Raw genomic sequence first — 11,571 nt, forward strand, 5'->3', positions numbered from 1 at the left:
TGACCCTGACCCTGCTCTGCACGTTTGCTTCTCTCACCCCACCCCCCGCTGTCATTTACTTGATGTTTTTCTGACATGAAAGAAAGATCGACAATAACTCAGTCAGGATCCACTCACATGTATGTATGATGTACAGAGTTTGATCTCACTGCTGGGGATGGCTTTGTGTGTGTGTGTGTGTGTGTGTGTGTGTGTGTGTGTGTGTGTGTGTGTGTGTGTGTGTGTGTGTGTGTGTGTGTGTGTGTGTGTGTGTGTGTGTGCGTGCGCGTGCGCGTGTGTGTCTCCACTGATGTAGATAAACTGGTGGCGTCTGCGCAGCCTGGTGGACTCAAAGAAAAGCCACGGAGAGAAACACACGCTGACGTTCCCTGGGGACCGGAACCACGGCACGGTACCAGGACTAACTCCCTTCTCTGAGTACAGCCTCATTGTCATGACCTTCAACGGGCGGGGCAACGGACCCGGCAGCCATCCCGTCAACTTCAAAACCCCAGAGGGAGGTGGGTTTGTGGAAAAACAGCATGAAATGTATTGATTCACAACTACTGAAGGGAAAATCTAATAATAGCGAAGGAAACTGGGTTGGAGAACCCAAGTGCTTACTGTGTGTATTACCTTCTTTTGCCCCCACAGTCCCGGAGAAAAATCCTGTTTTCAGGGTCACAGATGTTCAGAAGCACACCATCTCTCTGGTCTGGGACCCGCCATTGGAGCCCAATGGGATTCTCACCGGGTACCTCCTCAATTACCAGCTCAGTACGTACCCCTTTGTGTCATCCTTATACTTAACTAACTCAGATTTATTGGTGGTGTTGCCATCTTGCTACAATGAGATATTGCCTTTTCCCTTGTGTTTAATAGAGTTTACATCCCTCTGTGTTTTTCCATGTACCCTCATATGAAAAAAGAACAACTAAGTATACAAAAGCAATATTTTTTGTAACACTTTTATATATTTCAATCTGACTGCATATAAGTTTTAAAACAGACTGAGTGTACAGTATTGGTAAAAGAAAGGAGATTTATCTTTGACGTACTCGAGATTGTCTAACCCATGATCCTGAGCAAGGAAAAATCATTGTGCTGCTCTAATAAGGCCGGGTCATAGTGAGGTCAGGGTATGTGTATAGGAAACATGTCAGGGTGATGTGTCACAATCGTGGCTAAGCTTGTGCTGACCAAGGCCACCGTGTCACTGTCTGTTAAGGTCCATTCTTACTAACCCCATACTGTCCACAGGGGATGTCTTCTCCGTAGCTCACAGTCCTCAGAGATAGCATCAGTGATCACATCACGTGTGCACACACTTTCCTGCCATGACTTTAAACAAAAAGTCACAACGAAGCTAATGACTAACTTTTAACAACGTCTCAGCGCCACATTTGCCGGCTAATTGAGTTTGATTTGGCGGCTGCACAAGAGGGCCAAGTGTCATACAGTATTTCAGGAGAGGACGTTTTCATTGTGCCACAGCAATAAAGCTGATGGACTCCTTGGAGTGTGACTTTTTTGGAAGTCCCCTTGAAGGAAGTCATGCGTGAAACGTTGAGGCGTATCAAGTGTATCATCAGTGACACGATGGGAGTCTCCAGCTGCAGCGCAGCTGTTGGAAGGGCTGAGCCCATCTTCACAGCGGCCTTTATTAGCTTCACGTTTCACAGCTCTCACTATTCTAACATTGTTTAACACACAGAGCATGCAGTAATACCAGGCTTTAACTACACTGCTTCTGAATTTGCACATTGTGAATCCTCTTGATCACTGTGTCAGGTTATCACAAAAGAATTTGTATTGCTAATATAATTAGTTCCCCATTGTAAGTATTCATGTAATAAATGTCTGAACATGAAAGCTGAATGTATCCTAAAGTTTCCCTCACTGCTGAGAGGATGGGAGGTCACGCTGCCGTACAGAGCTGACAATACGACTCCAAAGCCTGGGAGCAGAGCAGGCCAGTACATACGAAACAACTAATAGCTTGCCTCTCCGCAAGCTACTGTAGTCATAGCACATGGCAGGACAAAGATAATTGTGTCACAACAGCGAAGATGGGGTCTCGCACTTTAATATTTTTCCCATTTGGCTGCCGCCCTTCATACTGTGTGGTTTTTTCACTTGCGCTAAAATTATATTTTAAAATTGAATTTGAACAATTGATCCTTTTGCAATTGTGTACATCTACAGATTGATCTTCTGAACTTGTTGAGTGACTGTATGTAACTTACCAGGAGCGGACTAAGTGATGTTTCCGCTGCATTGACAGAGAATATCTGCCTTCGCAGGAGTAAAGAATGACCTTGGCTGCAATTCACTCACTTGTTCTTCCTATTCGGGCAGAACTCACACTTGCTGTTTGGTCATTCTCAGATTTTAGAGTTGGTGAGTGGACTTGGATTGGCCTTCCTATCGTTATTTCCTATCTACTATTCCTTGACCCCAATGGAAAACATCACAAGGTCAAGGAAAGGTGTAAGGGAGGATTCATGGGACTTAGGAAAAGCCGTCAGTGCTGCTAAGAGAATCCCTCTCCACTTAAACTATACTACGTCATTATACGACGGTGGATGTTATTTACGTGCGTCTGCCGTGAAACTACACATATCTGATGATGGACAACAACAAAATAGCAGCGGCTCCATCCAGCATTTTTCAGTGTGTATTACCACCATGTGGCATCAGATGTAAATGCTTCACATGTAACAGTAACATGATGACGTGCGTCCCTTCTGGGTCATATTCATATTCTTCTACTTTGGATTTAATGGTTAACGTTAGTGCATGGTGTCATGTTAAATATTGCTGCCACAATGAATTGTGGGGCGTCTATTTCTGTTTTCCTTATTCATTGGAAACTTCTGTGTACCCTATGCTAAAGGAGATAGGAAAGGAAGCATTGAAGCACCTTTCCTAAACATTTAGAGAATCCAAACAGCTCTTATCATGGCTGCCGATGAAATACTTCCGGGTCACTTCAAGATTTAGGAAACGTCCAATGCAAATTTGACATTTCAACCGCACCCCTAGAGTCTCGGTCTGTTCCACCCTACACAATGCCAGCCATGTTTGCTTTTGCTGAAGAATATATTGTTGCCTGAATTCACTAGGTCAGTCGGCAGCCGTTAGCAAGTTCACTCTGTAAGATCATGCTCATCAGCTTTTGGGAAAAGTTATTCATCTACACAGTAGAAAGGTGATGTTTGTGGTCTCTTCTCTGCATAATTGACCAGAAATAGCTTGTTTTGAATCCAGAAAACTAAACAAAAAATTGTGATGTCTGATAACAGTGGGTGGTGTTCAAGGAAAAAAAACAGGAGCAGGCCAATACATTCTTGTCATTGTTTGCTACCAGAGAGACACAGCACTTCCTTCACAGCAAAGGTCACCTCAACACCTGCTGTGTTTGTTTTTGTTACAAAGAACATAAATGCCACCCTTCTACCCGCTAGCCTGCTTTACGTAGTGAAAAATTAGATCCTATCACACTTTCGTCAAAGCGCAGACAACAGCAGCACAAAGAAATTCTCGATGTAAACATTTGGGGTATAACCATGTTTGTTTGTTAAATGCAAATGGGATTTAAAGGGCTATTAAGCCAAAATAAACAAGGCAAATAACAAGTTGATTTTTGAAACGTGTGATTGTCAGTTCAGTATTTTGAAAGGGAGTCTTGACACTGTGAAAAATTATGGGATAATCATGTGAAATCTCACTGTAAAAAATACTTAATGGCTATAGTTTCCCCCACAGTCAGAGGGGAACACAATGTAAGGATAAGACAGGAACTGAGCTAATGAGTCATTTTAAAATAAAGCAGTCACCATCGTTTTCTTGCTGTAATTACAGCACAATTTTGTCCCTGGTATGCGTTTGGGTAGGAGCTGTCAGAAATTGTTTTATGAATCCAGGGCAGGGGAAGAGAGGTGTCGGGTGTGGAAGTGGGTTTTCTTAGTAATTAATCGGTTGGAGTGTCCCAAGGTATATCATCAATTTTAGACTGTGGCCCATGAAAGTACTTAATTTTCTCTGGAACAAGTCACAGGATCATCAGGTATTAAATAAATCTGCTACCTAAACAATGAAGTGGATTTAGTTTTGTGTCGCTCTTTTTCGAGGACAAGGACTTGAAAATGTGGCAGAAAGTTCCCCTATCCCCCCTCTACCCCATTACTCCCTTTACTACTTTTCCCAATGGTGCTTTTGCAGACACCAACTAAACTCTAAAGTATTTATCTTTTTTTTTTCTTCTTTTCTTCACATGTAGTCAACGACACGGAGGAGGTGGGGCCCCTGCAGACGGTAGACATCAGCAACCCTCTCACCACCAAGTGGTCCCTGCGCGACTTGGAGCCCCTGAGCAAATACAAGGTCTACCTTCGCTCCTGCACCACGGTGGGCTGCGGGCCAGTTGTCAGCGAGGAGACCACCACAACCCTAGAAACAAGTGAGTGATGGAGGGTTCAGAAAGTGTCGGACTCGGTGGTGTGTGTCTTGATCACCCTGTGTGTGTGTGAGTGAGTGGGCAAGTGTGTTGCTTTCTGGGGTAAGAGGAACACCGTCGAGCTTTGAGGTGCGGAGAATTAGCTCGGCGGAATTCAGGCAGAGCGAGTCACAGTAGGTGACAAAGTCCTGCCGCTGTTTCAAAATGGCTTTGAACTAGCAGAATATGATATATGCCCGGGCAGCCAAGCTTTTCATATCTCCATGTAAGTAATTTTTGTGGATAAACAATTTCATTCGGCCGTCGTGGAGGTTTCCATTTGTCACTGTCACGAGAGAGCAAGTGCTTATTGATTCGACGGAGAGCGCGAGCTATGAAACAATCAGCTAAGAAAGAAAATTGCTTTTAGCAGGAGGGAAACTGAGGGTTTGGGATGCTGAACTGTGTAATCACAAAAGAGTTGGTGGGTTAGTAATCATAATGAGTCGGCTTGTTGCATGTAATCTTTGCTTTTCAATTACATATCGTTGTACGTTTGTTGAGGAATGCACGTACCTTACCTCAGCTGGCTCAAAATCAAGTCAAGCATCTGTATGAATGATTGGATGGGAAATGAAATGGCAAACTGCACGCGGAGTCACCTAAGTGTCACTAAGATTGAAGCAACTGGGCGGCACCCTATAGAAATTATATATAGAAAGGAATGAGGTTCAAGTTGTGTTAATTCACAGACAGAGAATGCTGAACTTGTTGTGAACAAACTGCAGGCGCTGAATACTGTATGCAGGTGATTACTTGGTGCCGTAGGAGAATCACAGGAAGAAACCTAATTGGCTCGTAGGGGTTGTTTATTTGCATGCTGAAAATTCAGCACAAGTGATTACAGGAAGTAGGACTCATTTTGTATGTATTGAATTGCAATTTCGAGGAGCTGTGTGTGTGCTTAATTTCTGTGGTACGTCTACTGTGCACTATTACCATCACTCTCCCGCCACCAAAAAAAGTGCACTGCCTTCAGCATTACCTTTATATCATGCAGTGTCGTCATGTAAATGTGTGTGAATGTGTAAAACGTCTGCTTAGCAATTCAATGTTTGTCCCCACTGTCTTTTTCTTTCTCTTCTTCTGTCTTTGTGTTGTTTGTTTTTTCCTGCAGCTTCCACTGTGGCGTCCACTGTTGGCCTCAGTATGTAGTCTCTGTGTTTACGTAGAAACCCTGGCATGTCATACAAACCTGTGAAACACTGTGTATGTGGGTATGACCACAGTAGTTTTCAATAGGTAGCGATTGCATGGTTAGATGAAGAAATGGTGCGGATGCTCAAAGCCTGAGTAAGGCTTATTCGACTCTCCAACTGTCGAAGACATTTTTTTTTTCTGTACATTATCAAAAAGTGCTAAACACTGTTCTCCTCCGCAGATAATTGACCTTGTCTGCCGGTTGCCCTTGCCATCAGCAGAGAGCTCTCTGATGCCTCCTTTCATTAGAAAAATGTCAACTCCCTCTCAGATAAAGTTTGTGGCTTCCTCTCTAATAGCAATGCTAATGAGTAAGCTAATTATAAATTCATACTAATCTTGGCTCATTAGCGACCGTAAACGAATATTGACTTTTATCCTGGCAGCAGTGGACTCTGTGCAACACGTCTCGCTCAAGCTGAGGAAATAAATGATGCTTCGAGAACCGAACCCAGGAAAAAGATCAGAAACGCCAAACATCCCTCTTTCTCACTTGTAATGACGTGCTAAAAGACAATTAAGTGGCTGTTAAAAGACAAGACCAAGTCGAATTTCAAAAAATCCAAACATCTCACCTCCTGTTTTTTTGTAGATGGTGTTTTACTGCACATTAGTAGTTACTAATTTTAGAGCGTAGCTGAAAATAATATTTGTGCTAACAGTAGAACGTAGCGCCCCGGGCTCCTGCCCCAATTGGTAACCACGAGGTCTGTCTTTCTTTTCAGGCAAGTCAGCTTCCCCCACACCTCCAAGCACTCGCAAGTCCCCAGTGACCAAACCCACTCGCTCCACCATAGGTAGAGCTGCAGCACATTCTGACACCGCACGCATCAAACCACACAGACAAACAAAAGCTGTGAAATAAATATGGAAAAATATAGAAAACCGTTGCAGCTGCACGGCGACCTGGACTCCCTGACTGTAAAATAAAGATACTTCATGTATTTTTCTCTGGTATTTTAAGTTGTTTCCAGTGGCAACAAGAGCTGGAATGTAAGGTAACAGTGCTGCTTTATTGTTTGATAGAAGACAAGCGAATGCTAATGAAAAAGCAGTTTTAATTTCCCTGCCGCACCGCAGGGAAATCTCAGATACCAGATCTATATCCTGACCCGACAGCGTGGCTGTGGAGCGGAGTCGCTTGAATGGGACAAATATGTCTAATTGTCAGTGATTGATTTGTTGGGCCCCGGTCCCACCGCACGCAGCACTGTATTGACCCAACGGTCACCTGACATTTCCATGTAATCTTGAACTGTGCAAACAGCGGCACGGCTCCGAGACAGGAAGCTGTCCGGGGCGGCGCCTGAGCCGACAGAAAACAGCGAGGGGAGAAAGACGTCCTCCCGGGCCACGCCTGGGAGGTGTGAGCTCATACCGGGAGGCTAATATTCACCGGACACTGAGATAAGGTGATAAGTGGAAGCCGTTGAAATCTCCCATGTCAGAATATCTTCCGTCCTCTGCCTGTACTCGAGGCTCCTGACTTTGAAGGGGCGTCTTCCGGGGCGTCAGCTCCCTGCTTGGTGAGCAGCTGCTTCCTGCGGCACCGAACAGCGAGTGGAGGAGTGCGGGGACAAAACGCGGCCGCCAGCCTCGAGATATTTTTAGTTCAGGGCCCTAAGTCAGCTGAAGTCGTCGTCGTGCAGGTGTAATAATTGGAATTACCATAGTTGCAGACTAATCCGTCAGCATTAGTCGGAGGGCGTCGTGTGCAGTGGTCGGGATGGGCAGCGCAGACGCAGGTGTCCTTGCGTGCTGAATTATCACCTGAGCGAATAATGCACCTGAGCAGGAGACACAGCGGAAGATTTGCATGTTTGCTGTGGGGAAATAAAGTGGATTGTGCTCTGTTGACTAGCTTAGACAGCTGCTGTCAAACCATTCTAATGATGCATATGATTCACCACATTATTAGATTTTTCTTCTTCTTCTCCTGTTGTCGATCAAAAGGCTACATGTCTGAGTTAGATGAAGATTTGAATTGCTTCCCCTAGAAAATAACATTATTAGAGGCTATTAATAATCAGACACCTCAAAGAAAAATAACTATAACTCTCACTGAGGATACTGGCTTCACGTCCTCTGTATTGTTTGTTTTCAAACAACAATTCTAATAACACAAACTGTCTCTTTCAAACAAAACGCCAAACATTTCTGGTTCCAGCTTCTTAAATATTTCAATGTTGTTGCCTTTTCTGTGTTCTGTACTGTATTCGTTGTAGAGAAAATGATCTGGGGTTTTGGGTAAAACTTTTCGACCATTTGGGCTAAGGAACAGCATTTTTCACCATTTTGTGACGTTTTATAAATGTAGACATTAATTAGTCAATCTAAATAAATGACACAAGAAATATTCAACAAATCAATTAATTAGTAGTTGTAGCACTACTAAATATCTTTAGATTAAATTCTGTTTTGGGGCAAAAATATCAAGGGGAACAGAACATGATGAAGTAGAATTTTTTCTCTACCGGTATTGTAGTGTGTCACTGTGGAGAAGACATCGATATCATTATGCAGGGAGATATAAACTAATGTAAAAATTTTATCAGTTTAACAGTAAAATGTGTTCACAAATTTTGAAAAGAATTGGAAATAAGAATTTACCAAAGGTTAGTGGGTCAAAATGTATAAATGGTCTCATGCTTTTGATCATAAACCCTTGACAATGTCAGTATATAATCATTTTGGCTTTGCAGGCTTCACCTGCGAGTCAATTTCCATATCCACATTACTCTTGTCATGTGAGTCTGTTGAGAGATTCACCCAATGTCCCTCCCTGTCACATGTTATTGATGCATCCCTACAATAGTGTCAGGAAACAGAGCAGGAGGCAAAGAGCAACATCCTTCATCGTATAATAACATAACACCTCACTTCTCCATGATGGCTGTGACCTGCGTCGCCCTTTTACTAATCCTTCCATTTTTCCATTACATTTCTCCATCAGTCTCTGCCCTGTTGAATGTTAGCTCAGCTGTTAGTGACAGCTTTGCAAATATCAGCTGGATATATGGAGGAGAGCACACAGAGTTCTATATTGCGTACATGAACAACCGTAAGCTCACATTACCTTTTTTCTTTTTGTTTCTGGACATTGTTCTAGTAGTATGATTGTAGTATATGCTATGTCTGAAATAGTCCTTCGTGTCTTTCCATTCATATCTACACAAAATCACAGTTTCCTCATGAGTACTAACCATCATTCACCCTCTGCACAGGTGAGGGTCACTGGGAGATTTCAGAGGCCTTAAACACCTCTGATACTTTCCACATCATTGAGGGGCTCGAACCTGCAACTGAGTACACTGTGCGCCTTATTCCTAACGGCTGGGTTGAGAATTCTAGTATATTTGAAGATGTTATCACGACTCGGTCCACAGGTGAGGCGGGAAACCAAAATAGCTCAAATTAAATAAAGAAAAAAAAAAGAAAGAGCAGCAGAACTAATTGACGTATTGCTGAACACAGTGAAGGTGCATCAGTGCATCCTTGAGCAGTTGCCACAAGCCACGGTGTGTGGTCCTTTGTGGTGTCACGACGACGTAAGCTGAGAGGAATTTTATGTGTACAGCGTTCCTTAGTTGATTAATTAGACAAGCAGGATTAACTGTTTAATATTTACATTTGAGCGTTTCCATCAGCAGCAGCGCCCTGACACCTTCTGCCCCTGCATCAGATAGACTTTGTCAATGCAAACATTCAATCATGTGTCCCGATGAAAAGGCCAAGGCGAGTCAAAGTCACTGGGTATTGTTCTTCCTCAGGTCTGGCCAGCATCCACGCAGGAATATCCACCCAGGGCTGGTTTATCGGCCTGATGAGTGCCATCGCTCTCCTCACACTAATTGTGTTGATCGCCTGCTTTGTCAACAGAAATAAAGGAGGGAAGTATTCCGGTAGGTGCTCCCTTACAAACACTCACACATACACGCCACCTCACATCAATTGTATGGTGGCGAATTGCTGCTCGGAGCATCATTCCCATTTCGCTGTTTGTCGCTATTAAAGAAGTTATGAATTATCCTTGAAGCCATTACAGGAATATGAAAGCTCACATGTTTTTATTTGCTAGGCCGCAAAAAAAAATATTCCAATGCAAATGTATACATAAATAGGCCTGTGTATTCATAGGAAAATGAGCATTTCTACTGTATGCCCCTCTTTTGAATGTGGCATTATTTAGACATGCAGCTTTTTCCAGCCACAATCTAAACAAAGTGCAGCGCGCAGCGAGACAAAATGCAAATGCTGCACGGGGGGGGGCTGCGAGGACATGAGCTGCGTGGTTTCCTGTGATATTCCTCCTGTTGGCGACATGAGAGTCCTTATCAGCTTTATTATTCACAGCTAATGGCCGTCAGGTTGTCGTCTGCAGTGATCGCTTCACTTGTCAGCAAAAAAAGAGCGAGGCACTGCTCTGTCCTTTGTTTTCTCATTAAGTTCTCATTATCGCCCGTTGCTCCAACAACCTTTTCTTCCATTTGCCTGAGCCATGCGTTTTTTCTTTCTTATCACCACATATAGGAATATGCATTTAAATTCATACAGGTTTTACCCTTTATTTCATGAATTCAGATTAAATATTTAACACAACATGAAGCTCAATTTTCACATATATTAAGATTTATATTTAGAAAATAAAATACAATAAAAATAAATAAAAATAATTAAAAAAAAAATATATATATATATATATATATGTACATTTCAATTTAAAGTTTGCTATCCTTTCCAAAGCTGTCATTGATCTTTCATCCAGTGAATAAGTGCAGGGAATAAGGGACAGAATCTAACTTGTTCAAACGTCACCAGTCAGGGGACACAGTCATCTTCATTGGCAGCCGCCTCCTGAGGAAATCACTGATATATTCTCTTCATTTTGTGGGCAGTGAAAGAAAAAGAGGACCTTCACCCTGACGTGGAGTCCCAGGGCATGAATGACGACACATTTTGTGAATACAGGTAAGCATAACTGCGGGAGCACCATTTCACGCACAACAGTGTGTAAATTTCTCTTTTGCTGGCGGTGCTTTCCATCTTCTCAGTAATTCTCTGTCCTGCATTTCTCATCTCGCTCAAAAGACAACCCAGCATGCACGAGGTTCACGCGGAGCCTCACACTTCCTCTGTTCAAGACATTTGAACGACTGAGTAACTGGAATGTATGTGATAAACAGCAGTAGTATCCCCCGAGCTGCTTACACATCAGTGTTTTCAGACTGGTAGCCTCCCTTTATAGGACATTGTGATCTTAGATACGGTGTTGTGTTGGTGTTAGATGTGATAGACTTGGCATCATAAAGGGATCCGCAGTGGCGCTCAGATGCAGCCATTCTCTGTCCTTATGGAGCTGAACGCAGGCCGCGCAGCACGCAGCAGGAGGCTAAAAGCAATCAGTGTAATTGAAAGCAGCTCATCTCCAGGGCAGTAATATCTGGGCACGTTTCATTAATCCTTTAGAGGTCCAATTCATAACAGTCTACTGCAGCACAAGTCCCAGTGTAATTCCCCAAATCATGCTGCTGTGTCAAAAGTGGCTCAGTCTGTCAGGATTCATATTTTGTCATTTTGACTCCAGGCACTGGCTGCACTAGCTACTCTTATATTTGTCACTTAGTTTGTTTTAAACCATTAAACGCCATTAAAATGCCAAATTACAATAAAATGTCAAAGAGTGGAAACTGGATATGACAGCTATATTTCTTGGCTGGAGTCCCCACTGTTTGACTGGCTACCTCACAGAAATGATGAGACTCTAGAAGGTCACTGCTTCCAGCCATAACTTCCTATAAAAACATGTCGTTTTTTTCAAAAAATACGCCCTAACATGTTGATCAGTCAGCCTTAGGTGATAGCCAGGCTAGTCTTTATGCAAAACTAGATCAAAC

At 43.1% G+C, this 11,571-nt stretch overlaps 1 protein-coding gene across 7 annotated transcripts in view; it reads left to right on the forward strand.

Annotated features, from left to right (window-relative positions):
• Nucleotides 1-11,571, forward strand: part of chl1b (cell adhesion molecule L1-like b) — a 66,352-nt gene that overhangs the window by 51,179 nt on the left and 3,602 nt on the right. For 6 of the 7 annotated variants that reach the window (XM_047332881.1, XM_047332884.1, XM_047332883.1 and 3 more), the window contains 6 exons: nucleotides 296-500; nucleotides 634-756; nucleotides 4,262-4,441; nucleotides 6,403-6,474; nucleotides 9,448-9,579; nucleotides 10,573-10,645. In XM_047332881.1, coding sequence (XP_047188837.1) covers nucleotides 296-500; nucleotides 634-756; nucleotides 4,262-4,441; nucleotides 6,403-6,474; nucleotides 9,448-9,579; nucleotides 10,573-10,645 — 785 coding nt within the window. The remainder of the gene's footprint in view (nucleotides 1-295; nucleotides 501-633; nucleotides 757-4,261; nucleotides 4,442-6,402; nucleotides 6,475-9,447; nucleotides 9,580-10,572; nucleotides 10,646-11,571) is intronic. The other variant, XM_047332880.1, reaches the window with a different exon arrangement.

Source organism: Scophthalmus maximus, chromosome 6 (genome assembly GCF_022379125.1).
Source record: "Scophthalmus maximus strain ysfricsl-2021 chromosome 6, ASM2237912v1, whole genome shotgun sequence".
Classification (NCBI taxonomy): Eukaryota; Metazoa; Chordata; class Actinopteri; order Pleuronectiformes; family Scophthalmidae; genus Scophthalmus; species Scophthalmus maximus.